The following is a 16,499-nucleotide window of genomic DNA, read 5'->3' as shown; positions in this document are numbered from 1 at the left end:
GTCAGGGGTAACGGTCACCCGTCAGGTGTAACGATCACCGGTCAGGGGTAACGATCACCCGTCAGGGGTAACGATCACCCGTCAGGGGTAACGGTCACCCGTCAGGGGTAACGGTCACCCGTCAGGGGTAACGGTCACCCGTCAGGTGTAAAGATCACCCATTAGGTTAAAAATATATTCAAACAGTGATTCATCTTCCCAAAGTTACTACAGTTAGATGAGTTAATAGGTAATGTTGTGAGGTACTACAGTTAGATGAGTTAATAGGTAATGTTGTGAGGTACTACAGTTAGATGAGTTAATAGGTCATGTTGTGAGTTACTACAGTTAGATGAGTTAATAGGTCATGTTGTGAGGTACTACAGTTAGATGAGTTAATAGGTCATGTTGTGAGTTACTACAGTTAGATGAGTTAATAGGTCATGTTGTGAGGTACTACAGTTAGATGAGTTAATAGGTCATGTTGTGAGTTACTACAGTTAGATGAGTTAATAGGTCATGTTGTGAGTTAAAACGGTTAGATGAGTTAATAGATCATGTTGTGAGTTACTACAGTTAGATGAGTTAATAGGTCATGTTGTGAGGCGGTTTCAATTGAGAAATAGATAGTCGTTTGGCTAGATCGGTCCACTGTCAAGTTTTTTATTAGTCGTATACCACGCATATCCCGTACATGCATCGTCCAATGAAATGCTTACTTGTAGGTTCCTTCTAGAACAATGCAACATCAAGAAGAAATAATGTAAAATAAGAATTTGAAAATAAATGTCTCAGTAGAATATATATATTTTTTGTTGCTTATTAAGTATAATAAAGGAAGGCACAATTTGTAGATCAATATTTCCAGGTGTATTGGAGAAGGGGGGATGGGGGGGGGGGCAGTGTATAAACTGAGCAGTGTAGTAACAGTCAGGTAGCAGCAGTTGTGATGTGTGTGTAGTCGTGGACGGAGCAATTCCCATACTTGGCCGTGATGCATGCTCTCGATGGTGCAGTGGTTGTATTTGGAGAGGACCCGGGTTAGCATTAGGAAGTAGAGACGCTGTTGTGCCCTCTTGACAAGAGTGGTGGTGTTGTTTGTCCATGGTAAGTACTCTGTGGATGCCGAGGAACTTAAAACTTGTGACTCTCTCTACCGCAGTCCCACTGATGTGGATTGGGGCATGTTCCCTCTGCTTCCTGAAGTCAACAACGAACTCATTTTTGGTTGTTGTTGCTGACATTGATATAGAGGTTGTTGTCCTGACACCACAATGCCAGTTCACTTACCTCCTCCCTATAGACTGACTCGTTGTTCTTGGTAGGTTATCAGGCCTACAACCGTGGTGTCGTCATGGAGACTAGATGATGGAGTTGGTGTGGTGCAAAGCTAAACAGTCGTGGATGGTGGATAAACAGGAAGTACAGCAGAGGACTGAGGACACACCCCTGGGGGGGGCCCTGTGTTGAGTCAGTGTGGAGAAGGTATTGTTGCCAATCCTCACAGCCTGTGGTCTGCCCGTCAGGAAATCCAGAATCCAGTTGCAGAGATTGGTGTCCTGACCCAGGGCTTTGAGTTTGGTAACAAACTTGGAGGGAACAATAGTGTTGAATGCTGAACTGTAGTCAATGAACAGCATTCTCACATAGGTGTTCCTCTTTCCAGATGTAAGTGGGTCCAGTGGGCCTGACATGCTGGCCTTGATGTGGGCCATGACCAGCCTCTCCGGGCACTTCATGAGGACTGAGGTGAGCGCGACGGGGCGATAGACATTTGGGCATGCCACTTTATTTTTCTTGGGCACTGGGACGATGGTGGTCTCCTTAAAGCAGGTGGGGACTACAGCCTGGGACAGGTTGAAGATGTCAGTGAAGACTAGCTGGTCAGCACACACTCTGAAGACGGGGAGTATTCACTCTTTTTTTGAGAGTTTTCCTCACATCAGCCTCAGAGAGTGAAAGCACCTGGTTGTCTAGAGCAGCGAGAGACTTCCTGGTTGTCTGGAGGAGCGAGAGACTTCCTGGTTGTCTGGAGGAGCGAGAGACTTCCCTGGTTGTCTGGAGGAGCGAGAGACTTCCTGGTTGTCTGGAGCAGCGAGAGTCTTCCCGGATTGTCTCGCTATTGTCTGCCTCGAAGCGAGAACAGAATGTGTTAAACTGAGCTGGAAGCTTCGGTGGGCACCACACAGCTGGATTTGCCTTTTGTAGTCTGTGACAGTCTGTGGTCCTTGCCACATGCGTTGTGAGTCTGAGTTGTGGAACATCAATTCAAGTTTGAGGCTGTGTTGTGTTTTTGCGTCCCTAATGGATTTGCAGAGCTCGTACCTGCTAGCCGCGCTGCGCCCCACAGAGTCATCGGGATCCGTTCTGCTTGACATTGAATGCTGCAGTACGGGCTCTCTGCATTGTACGGATATCTCCGTTCATCCAGGGTTTTTGGTTAGGGGTATGTCCGGATTGTTATTGTGGGTACAACATCATCAACACATTTCCTAATGAAGCCGGTGACTGACCATGTATACTGAAAACAAATATAAACGCAAAATGTAAAGTGTTGGTCACATGTTACAAGAGCTGAAATAAAAGTTGCCGGTTCTGTGTTGATAGTTCTACGAAAGCTTGGTCCTCTTCCCTACTCACACATTCCATATCTGGAGTTAAAGTTCAAAGGAGCCAGTTATTTCACGTTTTGTAGGCTAAAAAATTTACAGCATACGAGGACAATTGGACAATTGAAATACGGTCATAGAGTCAGCAGACCAGAGACACTTCCCAGCCCCGTATCTACACAGGTGCAGCAGAGCTCTGACGTCATGGGCAGCTCAAGGCCACCTGTCCCACAATCAGAGTCACACAGTAATTAGATCAAGGCCAAACACATCACTCTCAGGGACAAGCTAGTAGGACATTCTTTAAAGAACTTAGAAAACTTTAAAAAAATGTTTTTTAAGGTCAGGTCTTTGTTTGTTGCGTGAGTGTTTGTGACTGTAAAATGTCTCCTTGCATTTAACACGCTAGGTATGTATTTGGTATGCTAGGTATGTACTTGAAGGGGTCATAAGTATTTGGACAAATTCACTTCTGGTGTATATATGGGACCAGATACTAAGCTTCTGCCTTAATGTAATACGTAGGGGAGTGTACACACAGTACATTTTTTATTTTACCTTTATTTAACTAGGTTATGAACAAATTCTTCTTTTCAATGACGGCCTGGGAACAGTGGGTTAACTGGTCTAGGAACAGTGGGTTAACTGGTCTAGGAACAGTGGGTTAACTGGTCTAGGAACAGTGGGTTAACTGGTCTAGGAACAGTGGGTTAACTGGTCTAGGAACAGTGGGTTAACTGGTCTAGGAACAGTGGGTTAACTGGTCTAGGAACAGTGGGTTAACTGGTCTAGGAACAGTGGGTTAACTGGTCTAGGAACAGTGGGTTAACTGGTCTAGGAACAGTGGGTTAACTGGTCTAGGAACAGTGGGTTAACTGGTCTAGGAACAGTGGGTTAACTGGTCTAGGAACAGTGGGTTAACTGGTCTAGGAACAGTGGGTTAACTGGTCTAGGAACAGTGGGTTAACTGGTCTAGGAACAGTGGGTTAACTGGTCTAGGAACAGTGGGTTAACTGGTCTAGGAACAGTGGGGTTAACTGGTCTAGGAACAGTGGGTTAACTGGTCTAGGAACAGTGGGTTAACTGGTCTAGGAACAGTGGGGTTAACTGGTCTAGGAACAGTGGGGTTAACTGGTCTAGGAACAGTGGGTTAACTGGTCTAGGAACAGTGGGTTAACTGGTCGAGGAACAGTGGGTTAACTGGTCTAGGAACAGTGGGTTAACTGGTCTAGGAACAGTGGGTTAACTGGTCTAGGAACAGTGGGTTAACTGGTCTAGGAACAGTGGGTTAACTGGTCTAGGAACAGTGGGTTAACTGGTCTAGGAACAGTGGGTTAACTGTCTGTTCAGGGGCAGAACCACAGATTTGTACCTTGTCAGCTCGGGGGTTTGAACTTGCAACCTTTCGGTTACTAGTCCCTGCCGCCCCAGATACACAGCAGGACTGGGACATCAACCACAGCACACACTGAGCAGTCATTTCTTCTAGCGACCTGCCTCTTTTCTGGCTGATAGCAGTGATTACTACTATCTCCTACAGTACAGGGAGCCTCTATGAGAGCTGTGTCCTGGCTAATAGTGATTACTACTGTATCCTACAGTACAGGGAGCCTCTATGAGAGCTGTTTCCTGGCTGATAACAGTGATTACTACTGTCTCCTACGGTACAGGGAGCCTCTGAGAGCTGTGTCCTGGCTGATAGTGATTACTACTGTCTCCTACAGTACAGGGAGCCTCTGAGAGCTGTGTCCTGGCTGAGAACAGTGATTACTACTGTCTCCTACGGTACAGGGAGCCTCTGAGAGCTGTGTCCTGGCTGATAACAGTGATTACTACTGTCTCCTACAGTACAGGGAGCCTCTGCGAGCTGTGTCCTGGCTGATAACAGTGATTACTACTGTCTCCTACAGTACAGGGAGCCTCTATGAGAGCTGTGTCCTGGCTGATAACAGTGATTACTACTGTCTCCTACAGTACAGGGAGCCTCTGAGAGCTGTGTCCTGGCTGAGAACAGTGATAACTACTGTCTCCTACAGTACAGGGAGCCTCTGAGAGCTGTGTCCTGGCTGATAACAGTGATAACTACTGTCTCCTACAGTACAGGGAGCCTCTGAGAGCTGTGTCCTGGCTGATAACAGTGATTACTACTGTCTCCTACAGTACAGGGAGCCTCTATGAGAGCTGTGTCCTGGCTGATAACAGTGATTACTACTGTCTCCTACAGTACAGGGAGCCTCTGAGAGCTGTGTCCTGGCTGATAACAGTGATAACTACTGTCTCCTACAGTACAGGGAGCCTCTGAGAGCTGTGTCCTGGCTGATAACAGTGATTACTACTGTCTCCTACAGTACAGGGAGCCTCTATGAGAGCTGTGTCCTGGCTGATAACAGTGATTACTACTGTCTCCTACAGTACAGGGAGCCTCTGAGAGCTGTGTCCTGGCTGAGAACAGTGATTACTACTGTCTCCTACGGTACAGGGAGCCTCTGAGAGCTGTGTCCTGGCTGATAACAGTGATTACTACTGTCTCCTACAGTACAGGGAGCCTCTGCGAGCTGTGTCCTGGCTGATAACAGTGATTACTACTGTCTCCTACAGTACAGGGAGCCTCTATGAGAGCTGTGTCCTGGCTGAGAACAGTGATAACTACTGTCTCCTACAGTACAGGGAGCCTCTGAGAGCTGTGTCCTGGCTGATAACAGTGATTACTACTGTCTCCTACAGTACAGGGAGCCTCTATGAGAGCTGTGTCCTGGCTGATAACAGTGATTACTACTGTCTCCTACAGTACAGGGAGCCTCTGAGAGCTGTGTCCTGGCTGAGAACAGTGATAACTACTGTCTCCTACAGTACAGGGAGCCTCTGAGAGCTGTGTCCTGGCTGATAACAGTGATTACTACTGTCTCCTACAGTACAGGGAGCCATGTATAGGGCAGGCTACAGCGAGCCTGTAGGTGATGGACCACACTCTGATACGCTGTAATGGTTACATACTGATATTAACGATGGGTTAGTTTCACCTGGTGACCTATAACCTTGGCAGATTCAGGTTTTGTAGGGGAGAGAGAGGGAGCAAGATCTAGAGAGAGAGAGAGGGAGCAAGATCTAGAGAGAGAGAGAGAGCAAGATCTAGAGAGAGAGAGAGGGAGCAAGATCTAGAGAGAGAGAGAGGGAGCAAGATCTAGAGAGAGAGAGAGAGCAAGATCTAGAGAGAGAGAGAGGGAGCAAGATCTAGAGAGAGAGAGAGAGGGAGCAAGATCTAGAGAGAGAGAGAGGGGAGCAAGATCTAGAGAGAGAGAGAGGGAGCAAGATTTAGAGAGAGAGAGAGGGAGCAAGATCTAGAGAGAGAGAGAGAGGGAGCAAGATCTAGAGAGAGAGAGAGGGAGCAAGATTTAGAGAGAGAGAGAGGGAGCAAGATCTAGAGAGAGAGAGAGGGAGCAAGATCTAGAGAGAGAGAGAGGGAGCAAGATCTAGAGAGAGAGAGAGGGAGCAAGATCTAGAGAGAGAGAGAGGGAGCAAGATCTAGAGAGAGAGAGAGGGAGCAAGATCTAGAGAGAGAGAGAGGGAGCAAGATCTAGAGAGAGAGAGAGGGAGCAAGATCTAGAGAGAGAGAGAGGGAGCAAGATCTAGAGAGAGAGAGAGGGAGCAAGATCTAGAGAGAGAGAGAGGGAGCAAGATCTAGAGAGAGAGAGAGGGAGCAAGATCTAGAGAGAGAGAGAGGGAGCAAGATCTAGAGAGAGAGAGAGGGAGCAAGATCTAGAGAGAGAGAGAGAGCAAGATCTAGAGAGAGAGAGAGGGAGCAAGATCTAGAGAGAGAGAGAGAGGGAGCAAGATCTAGAGAGAGAGAGAGAGGGAGCAAGATCTAGAGAGAGAGAGAGGGAGCAAGATTTAGAGAGAGAGAGAGGGAGCAAGATCTAGAGAGAGAGAGAGAAGGAGCAAGATCTAGAGAGAGAGAGAGGGAGCAAGATTTAGAGAGAGAGAGAGGGAGCAAGATCTAGAGAGAGAGAGAGGGAGCAATATATAGAGAGAGAGAGAGGGAGCAAGATCTAGAGAGAGAGAGGGAGCAAGATCTAGAGAGAGAGAGAGGGAGCAAGATCTAGAGAGAGAGAGAGGGAGCAAGATCTAGAGAGAGAGAGAGGGAGCAAGATCTAGAGAGAGAGAGAGGGAGCAAGATCTAGAGAGAGAGAGAGGGAGCAAGATCTAGAGAGAGAGAGAGGGAGCAAGATCTAGAGAGAGAGAGAGGGAGCAAGATCTAGAGAGAGAGAGAGGGAGCAAGATCTAGAGAGAGAGAGAGGGAGCAAGATCTAGAGAGAGAGAGAGGGAGCAAGATCTAGAGAGAGAGAGAGGGAGCAAGATCTAGAGAGAGAGAGAGGGAGCAAGATCTAGAGAGAGAGAGATGGAGCAAGATCTAGAGAGAGAGAGAGGGAGCAAGATCTAGAGAGAGAGAGAGGGAGCAAGATTTAGAGAGAGAGAGAGGGAGCAAGATCTAGAGAGAGAGAGAGGGAGCAAGATCTAGAGAGAGAGAGAGGGAGCAAGATTTAGAGAGAGAGAGAGGGAGCAAGATCTAGAGAGAGAGAGAGGGAGCAAGATCTAGAGAGAGAGAGAGGGAGCAAGATTTAGAGAGAGAGAGAGGGAGCAAGATCTAGAGAGAGAGAGAGGGAGCAAGATCTAGAGAGAGAGAGAGGGAGCAAGATTTAGAGAGAGAGAGAGGGAGCAAGATCTAGAGAGAGAGAGAGGGAGCAAGATTTAGAGAGAGAGAGAGGGAGCAAGATCTAGAGAGAGAGAGAGGGAGCAAGATCTAGAGAGAGAGAGGGAGCAAGATCTAGAGAGAGAGAGAGGGAGCAAGATCTAGAGAGAGAGAGAGGGAGCAAGATCTAGAGAGAGAGAGAGGGAGCAAGATCTAGAGAGAGAGAGGGAGCAAGATCTAGAGAGAGAGAGAGGGGGAGCAAGATCTAGAGAGAGAGAGGGAGCAAGATTTAGAGAGAGAGAGAGGGAGCAAGATCTAGAGAGAGAGAGGGAGCAAGATCTAGAGAGAGAGAGGGAGCAAGATTTAGAGAGAGAGAGAGGGAGCAAGATCTAGAGAGAGAGAGAGGGAGCAAGATCTAGAGAGAAAGAGAGGGAGCAAGATCTAGAGAGAGAGAGAGGGAGCAAGATCTAGAGAGAGAGAGAGGGAGCAAGATTTAGAGAGAGAGAGAGGGAGCAAGATCTAGAGAGAGAGAGAGGGAGCAAGATTTAGAGAGAGAGAGAGGGAGCAAGATCTAGAGAGAGAGAGAGGGAGCAAGATTTAGAGAGAGAGAGAGGGAGCAAGATCTAGAGAGAGAGAGAGGGAGCAAGATCTAGAGAGAGAGGGAGCAAGATCTAGAGAGAGAGAGAGAGGGAGCAAGATCTAGAGAGAGAGAGAGGGAGCAAGATCTAGAGAGAGAGAGAGGGAGCAAGATCTAGAGAGAGAGAGAGGGAGCAAGATTTAGAGAGAGAGAGAGGGAGGAAGATCTAGAGAGAGAGAGAGGGAGCAAGATCTAGAGAGAGAGAGAGGGAGCAAGATTTAGAGAGAGAGAGAGGGAGCAAGATCTAGAGAGAGAGAGAGGGAGCAAGATCTAGAGAGAAAGAGAGGGAGCAAGATCTAGAGAGAGAGAGAGGGAGCAAGATCTAGAGAGAGAGAGAGGGAGCAAGATTTAGAGAGAGAGAGAGGGAGCAAGATCTAGAGAGAGAGAGAGGGAGCAAGATTTAGAGAGAGAGAGAGGGAGCAAGATCTAGAGAGAGAGAGAGAGGGAGCAAGATCTAGAGAGAGAGAGAGGGAGCAAGATTTAGAGAGAGAGAGAGGGAGCAAGATCTAGAGAGAGAGAGAGGGAGCAAGATTTATAGAGAGAGAGAGGGAGCAAGATTTAGAGAGAGAGAAGGAGCAAGATTTAGAGAGAGAGAGAGGGAGCAAGATTTAGAGAGAGAGAAGGAGCAAGATTTAGAGAGAGAGAGAGGGAGCAAGATTTAGAGAGAGAGCGAGGGAGCAAGATTTAGAGAGAGAGAGAGGGAGCAAGATTTAGAGAGAGAGAAGGAGCAAGATTTAGAGAGAGAGAGGGAGCAAGATTTAGAGAGAGAGAAGGTGCAAGATTTAGAGAGAGAGAGAGGGAGCAAGATTTAGAGAGAGAGAAGGAGCAAGATTTAGAGAGAGGGAGCAAGATTTAGAGAGAGAGAGAGGGAGCAAGATTTAGAGAGAGAGAAGGAGCAAGATTTAGAGAGAGAGAGGGAGCAAGATTTAGAGAGAGAGAAGGAGCAAGACTGAGAGAGAGAGAGAGGGAGCAAGATTTAGAGAGAAAGATTTAGAGAGAAAGAGAGGGGAAGAGTGAGCAAGATTTAGAGAGAGAGAGGGAGGAAGATTTAGAGAGAGAGAGGGAGCAAGATTTAGAGAGAGAGAGGGAGCAAGATTTAGAGAGAGAGAGGGAGCAAGATTTAGAGAGAGAGAGGGAGCAAGATTTAGAGAGAGAGAAGGAGCAAGATTTAGAGAGAGAGAGGGAGCAAGATTTATAGAGAGAGAGGGAGGAAATTTATAGAGAGAGAGAGAGAGAGAGAGAGAGAGGGAGCAAGATTTTAAGAGAGACTGTGAACCAGAATGAGGCACTTGTGAAATGTAATGAAAAGTGTGTTTCCAGGATGCCAGGATATGAGTGGGGTCCTGGAGAGTGCTGTGGTGGACACCAGCATACTGGAACAGTACCTCAGCAACGACATGGACCCAACATTGTAAGCATCCATGTTTACTTTATTGTACCTGAGGGTAAATCTGTTTCCAGGACCATCTAATACCTGGTAAGCATCCATATTCTTAGTCCTTCTACCACCCATAAACACAGCAGCTGTGTTAAATGGAATGGACGACACACAGAAGTTTTTACAACACAATGGCACAATCCTAGAGCTGGGGTGGTCAACCATCCTCCTGGAGACCTACTGGTTCTGCAGGCTTTTGTTCCTGCCCTACACTGTATCTGCTGCATGTGAGCAGCTCTCCACCATGGCACCAACAGCTACAGCTGTAGGCTTTGTTGTTAGCTAGTCAAGACAATGACACGTTAGGTAAGCAGAGAGAAAGGCTAGTTCTAGAAACCGTGTCTTTGGAGGGCCATGTCTGACTGTGTCTTTGGAGGGCCATGTCTGACTGTGTCTTTGGAGGGCCGTGTCTGACTGTGTCTTTGGAGGGCCATGTCTGACTGTGTCTTTGGAGGGCCATGTCTGACTGTGTCTTTGGAGGGCCATGTCTGACTGGGTCTTTGGAGGGCCATGTCTGACTGTGTCTTTGGAGGGCCGTGTCTGACTGTGACTTTGGAGGGCCATGTCTGACTGTGTCTTTGGAGGGCCATGTCTGACTGTGTCTTTGGAGGGCCATGTCTGACTGTGTCTTTGGAGGGCCATGTCTGACTGTGTCTTTGGAGGGCCATGTCTGACTGTGTCTTTGGAGAGCCATGTCTGACTGTGTCTTTGGAGGGCCATGTCTGACTGTGTCTTTGGAGGGCCGTGTCTGACTGTGACTGTGTCTTTGGAGGGCCGTGTCTGACTGTGTCTTTGGAGGGCCATGTCTGACTGTGACTGGGTCTTTGGAGGGCCATGTCTGACTGGGTCTTTGGAGGGCCATGTCTGACTGTGTCTTTGGAGGGCCATGTCTGACTGTGTCTTTGGAGGGCCATGTCTGACTGTGTCTTTGGAGGGCCATGTCTGACTGTGTCTTTGGAGGGCCATGTCTGACTGTGTCTTTGGAGGGCCATGTCTGACTGTGTCTTTGGAGGGCCATGTCTGACTGTGTCTTTGGAGGGCCATGTCTGACTGTGTCTTTGGAGGGCCATGTCTGACTGTGTCTTTGGAGGGCCATGTCTGACTGTGTCTTTGGAGGGCCGTGTCTGACTGGGTCTTTGGAGGGCCGTGTCCGACTGTGTCTTTGGAGGGCCGTGTCTGACTGTGACTGTGTCTTTGGAGGGCTGTGTCTGACTGTGTCTTTGGAGGGCCATGTCTGACTGTGACTGGGTCTTTGGAGGGCCATGTCTGACTGGGTCTTTGGAGGGCCATGTCTGACTGGGTCTTTGGAGGGCCGTGTCTGACTGTGACTGTGTCTTTGGAGGGCCGTGTCTGACTGTGTCTTTGGAGGGCCGTGTCTGACTGTGACTGGGTCTTTGGAGGGCCATGTCTGACTGTGTCTTTGGAGGGCCATGTCTGACTGTGACTGTGTCTTTGGAGGGCCGTGTCTGACTGTGTCTTTGGAGGGCCATGTCTGACTGTGTCTTTGGAGGGCCGTGTCTGACTGTGTCTTTGGAGGGCCATGTCTGACTGTGTCTTTGGAGGGCCGTGTCTGACTGTGTCTTTGGAGGGCCATGTCTGACTGTGTCTTTGGAGGGCCGTGTCTGACTGTGACTGTGTCTTTGGAGGGCCGTGTCTGACTGTGTCTTTGGAGGGCCATGTCTGACTGTGACTGGGTCTTTGGAGGAACATGTCTGACTGTGTCTTTGGAGGGCCATGTCTGACTGTGTCTTTGGAGGGCCGTGTCTGACTCTGACTGTGTCTTTGGAGGGCCGTGTCTGACTGTGACTGTGTCTTTGGAGAGCCGTGTCTGACTGTGACTGGGTCTTTGGAGGGCCATGTCTGACTGTGACTGGGTCTTTGGAGGGCCGTGTCTGACTGTGACTGTGTCTTTAGAGGGCCGTGTCTGACTGTGTCTTTGGAGGGCCGTGTCTGACTGTGTCTTTGGAGGGCCGTGTCTGACTGTGTCTTTGGAGGGCCGTGTCTGACTGTGTCTTTGGAGGGCCGTGTCTGACTGTGTCTTTGGGGGGCCGTGTCTGACTGTGTCTTTGGAGGGCCGTGTCTGACTGTGTCTTTGGAGGGCCGTGTCTGACTGTGTCTTTGGAGGGCCGTGTCTGACTGTGTCTTTGGAGGGCCGTGTCTGACTGTGTCTTTGGAGGGGCGTGTGTGACTGTCTCTTTGGAGGGCCATGTCTGACTGTGTCTTTGGAGGGCCGTGTCTGACCGTGTCTTTGGAGGGCCGTGTCTGACTGTGACTGTGTCTTTGGAGGGCCGTGTCTGACTGTGTCTTTGGAGGGCCGTGTCTGACTGTCTTTGGAGGGCCGTGTCTGACTGTGTCTGTGTCTTTGGAGGGCCATGTCTGACTGTGACTGTGTCTTTGGAGGGTCATGTCTGATTGTGTCTTTGGAGGGCCGTGTCTGACTGTGTCTGTGTCTTTGGAGGGCCGTGTCTGACTGTGTCTTTGGAGGGCCATGTCTGACTGTGTCTTTGGAGGGCCGTGTCTGACTGTGACTGTGTCTTTGGAGGGCCGTGTCTGACTGTGTCTTTGGAGGGCCGTGTCTGACTGTGTCTGTGTCTTTGGAGGGCCGTGTCTGACTGTGTCTTTGGAGGGCCGTGTCTGACTGTGTCTGTGTCTTTGGAGGGCCGTGTCTGACTGTGTCTTTGGAGGGCCGTGTCTGACTGTGTCTTTGGAGGGCCGTGTCTGACTGTGTCTGTGTCTTTGGAGGGCCATGTCTGACTGTGTCTTTGGAGGGCCGTGTCTGACTGTGTCTTTGGAGGGCCGTGTCCGACTGCGTCTTTGGAGGGCCGTGTCTGACTGCGTCTTTGTCTTCCTAGCATGTTACCAGAGTCACCACCAGATTCTGGTTCAGAACCGTGTTCACCTCCGCAAATACCAGGTGAGCCACTGTGATAATGAAACCTCTTCCTTTATTGGCAGTACTTTATCAACAACGGTTGATAGGAATCTCTTTCGATGCCAAGTGTTACAAACAGCACAACCATATCATAATAATAAAATGTTCCTATTTTAATGAATGATATGACCGCCTTTGCCCCGTTTCTAACCTAGACGTGAGCTACGGCTACCAGGAAGTCTTCCAGACAGTGACACGTCCTCCAGCCGCATCGTGCCGATATAAAGAGCTGGCACCACAACCCCCACCACACCCAGGACTGCCATACCACCAGGGGCTGACTAACTCTTACACCAAGGCAGACACATCTCCAGGCTCACTGCCCCACAACCCCCCCCTCCACCACCCCCACTACCTGAGCCCAGGGGAGAGCTATATACAGGCTAACACTGCCCCCACACCGCCCGTCCACAACCCCCACTACCTGAGCCCAGGGGAGAGCTATATACAGGCTAACACTGCCACCACACCGCCCGTCCACCACAAGGCTCTCCAGCAGCATCAGCCTCCTCCACTCCAGGGCCTGGCAGACAGCTACCCCAGGGCCAACGCACCCCCGGCCCCAGAACTACCTCCAGGCCAAGCCCCATACCTAGCCCCAGGCCTCGGGCTGCCCTCATCCTGCCTACTACCTGTGCCTGGATGCCCTTCAGAACCAGGATATTCATACCTGCCTCCCACAGCTGGTCAACACACAGGGTGAGAACTACTACTAAACTACCGTACAGCACATAAACTACTAAACTACCGTACAGTACATAAACTACTAAACTACCTTACAGCACATAAACTACTAAACTACCTTACAGCACATAAACTACTAAACTACAATACAGCACATAAACTACTAAACCACCGTACAGTACATAAACTACTAAACCACCGTACAGCACATAAACTACTAAACTACCATACAGTACATAAACTACTAAACCACCGTACAGTACATATGGGTACATAAACTACTAAACTACCGTACAGCACATAAACTACTAAACTACCGTACAGTACATATGGGCACATAAACTACTAAACTACCGTACAGCACATAAACTACTAAACTACCATACAGTACATAAACTACTAAACTACCATACAGTACATAAACTACTAAACCACCGTACAGCACATAAACTACTAAACTACCGTACAGTACATAAACTACTAAACTACCGTACAGTACATATGGGCACATAAACTACTAAACTACCGTACAGCACATAAACTACTAAACTACCATACAGCACATAAACTACTAAACCACCGTACAGTACATAAACTACCGTACAGCACATAAACTACTAAACCACCATACAGCACATAAACTACTAAACCACCGTACAGTACATAAACTACTAAACTACCGTACAGCACATAAACTACTAAACCACCATACAGCACATAAACTACTAAACTACCGTACAGTACATAAACTACTAAACTACCGTACAGCACATATGGGCACATAAACTACTAAACTACAATACAGTGCATAAACTACTAAACTACAATACAGCACATAAACTACTAAACCACCATACAGTACATAAACTACTAAACTACCGTACAGTACATAAACTACTAAACTACCGTACAGCACATAAACTACTAAACCACCGTACAGTACATATGGGTACATAAAACTACTAAACTACCGTACAGCACATAAACTACTAAACCACCGTACAGCACATAAACTACTAAACCACCGTGCAGCACATAAACTACTAAACCACCGTGCAGCGCACAAACTACTAAACTACCGTGCAGCACATAAACTACTAAACCACCGTACAGTACATAAACTACTAAACTACCGTGCAGCACATAAACTACTAAACTACCGTACAGCACATAAACTACCATACAGCACATAAACTACTAAACTACCGTACAGCACATAAACTACTAAACTACCGTACAGTACATAAACCACTAAACTACCGTACAGCACATATCAGTTTGAGAATGACAGTCAAAATATGTTTTACTTCAACGGGATATTAATGTTTTAACACTTCCCTCTTACCCTTTCCTCTTCCTCCTCCTCTTCCTCTTCCTCCTCCTCCTCCTCCTCCTCTTCCTCCACAGGCTTATATTGCCTGACTGTAGGAAGAGAAGACGAACAGAACCCCTTGAGGTCCAGAACCATTTAGTGGCTGTTCCTATAGCAGGGGGCTCTGAGAGGGGAGGCGGTGACGTCCCGTCCTATGACAGTGACGGGGCCACAGAGAGCACCTCTGGGATGGGGACCTATCAGCTCCTCACCTGGGATCGCTACCAGCCTGGCCTGTGGACACCGCTCTACAACAGTAACTATGACATCCTGTGAGTGTCCTTCTGCCTTCACGTTCCCTCACTCTTCACCAAGGCTCATGCCTTCTAAACTGCCTGTCTTAGTCTCTAAACTCAAAGGCTATTCAACTAACGCTACATTCTTTTAAGGGACTGATTTTTTTGTTCAAGTTAAGCGCAGGGGGAGCAAATATTTTTTCACTTTCTATGTCTGACAATGTCATAACTCATCAGTAATATCTTAGTCATTTCTTAGCCAGCAGTAAAATGGTTTTAGTCATGAGTCGTTGTAAACAAACCCCATTTGGTTAAATTATTGACTTAAATGGACACAACTGACTCCTACTGTTATGTTATTCTTATCGTACTTGGTCATTCATAATTATAAACTGGGTGGTTTGAGCCCTGAATGCTGATTGGCTGAAAGCTGTGGTATATCAGACCGTATACCACGAGTATGACACAACGTGTATTTTTACTATTCTAATTACATTGTAACCAGTTTAAAATAGCAATAAGGCATCTCATAGGTTTGTGGTACATTGCCAATATACCACAGTTAAGGGCTACCCTGTTCAAAGGCTCTTTAATAATTTGTCTTGCCCCTCCACCCTCTGACACAAACATCATCCATGTCTCCGTTGTCTCAAGGCTTAAAACTCCTTCTTTAACACGTCTCCTCCCCTTCATCTTTAACCTGTCTCCTCCCCTTCATCTATAACCTGTCTCCTCCCCTTCATCTTTAACCTGTCTCCTCCCCTTCATCTTTAACCTGTCTCCTCCCCTTCATCTATAACCTGTCTCCTCCCCTTCATCTTTAACCTGTCTCCTCCCCTTCATCTTTAACCTGTCTCCTCCCCTTCATCTATAACCTGTCTCCTCCCCTTCATCTTTAACCTGTCTCCTCCCCTTCATCTACACTGATTGAAGTGGATTTAACAGGTGACATCAATAAGGGATCATATCTTCTTTCACCTGGATTCACCTGGTCAGTCTGTCATGGATTCACCTGGTCAGTCTATGTCATGGATTCACCGGGTCAGTCTATGTCATGGATTCACCTGGTCAGTCTATGTCATGGATTCACCTGGTCAGTCTATGTCATGGATTCACCTGGTCAGTCTATGTCATGGATTCACCTGGTCAGTCTATGTCATGGATTCACCTGGTCAGTCTATGTCATGGATTCACCTGGTCAGTCTGTCATGGATTCACCTGGTCAGTCTGTCATGGATTCACCTGGTCAGTCTATCTCATGGATTCACCTGGTCAGTCTGTCATGGATTCACCTGGTCAGTCTATGTCATGGATTCACCTGGTCAGTCTATGTCATGGATTCACATGGTCAGTCTATGTCATTGAAAGAGCAGGTGTTCCTAATGTTTTGTCACTCAGTGTAGCTCGCTCTATCGTCTCTCCACAGCCCTTCCCCCGGTTACCATGTGGACACCGATAAAGGTTTCAACTACTCCACAGCTGACGAGTCCTTCGTGTGTCAGAAAAAGAACCACTTTCAGGTCACAGTTCACGTAGGGATGGCCGGAGACCCCCTGTACGTCAAAACACCCAACGGCCCTGCGCCGATAGAGAGCTTCCACGTCAAGGTGTTTGGCGTGAAGGTTAGTTCAACGCCGTCCCAATATGCAACACGAACTTCCCTGGAACATCAGCGTTTGACCTCGGCAGACTACTTCAGATGATGCCGAGGACATTAAGCACTAGTTTTTTTGTTAGTATGTAAGTTAGCAGAGTTGGGTAGATTACTTTCTAAATGTCCCCCGTAACTCATCAACCCTGCTAGTTATCTATACTTTGACTGTTTGTTCTCCCCAACCCTGCTAGTTATCTATACTTTGACCGTTTGTTCTCATCAACCCTGCTAGTTATCTATACTTTGACCGTTTGTTCTCCCCAACCCTGCT

General features: G+C 48.0%; 1 protein-coding gene across 1 annotated transcript in view; it reads left to right on the top strand.

The window, feature by feature from the left end:
- LOC139393676 (myelin regulatory factor-like protein) overlaps positions 1-16,499 on the top strand; it is a 49,779-nt gene that overhangs the window by 14,631 nt on the left and 18,649 nt on the right. The window contains exons 3-7 of the mRNA XM_071142019.1: positions 9,233-9,323; positions 12,203-12,264; positions 12,438-12,981; positions 14,374-14,610; positions 16,001-16,196. Coding sequence (XP_070998120.1) covers positions 9,233-9,323; positions 12,203-12,264; positions 12,438-12,981; positions 14,374-14,610; positions 16,001-16,196 — 1,130 coding nt within the window. The remainder of the gene's footprint in view (positions 1-9,232; positions 9,324-12,202; positions 12,265-12,437; positions 12,982-14,373; positions 14,611-16,000; positions 16,197-16,499) is intronic.

Source organism: Oncorhynchus clarkii, unplaced genomic scaffold, assembly GCF_045791955.1.
Source record: "Oncorhynchus clarkii lewisi isolate Uvic-CL-2024 unplaced genomic scaffold, UVic_Ocla_1.0 unplaced_contig_795_pilon_pilon, whole genome shotgun sequence".
In the NCBI taxonomy this organism is placed as follows: Eukaryota; Metazoa; Chordata; class Actinopteri; order Salmoniformes; family Salmonidae; genus Oncorhynchus; species Oncorhynchus clarkii.
Note: the sequence above shows the minus strand (reverse complement) of the source record. Positions and strands in the feature narration are given on the sequence as shown.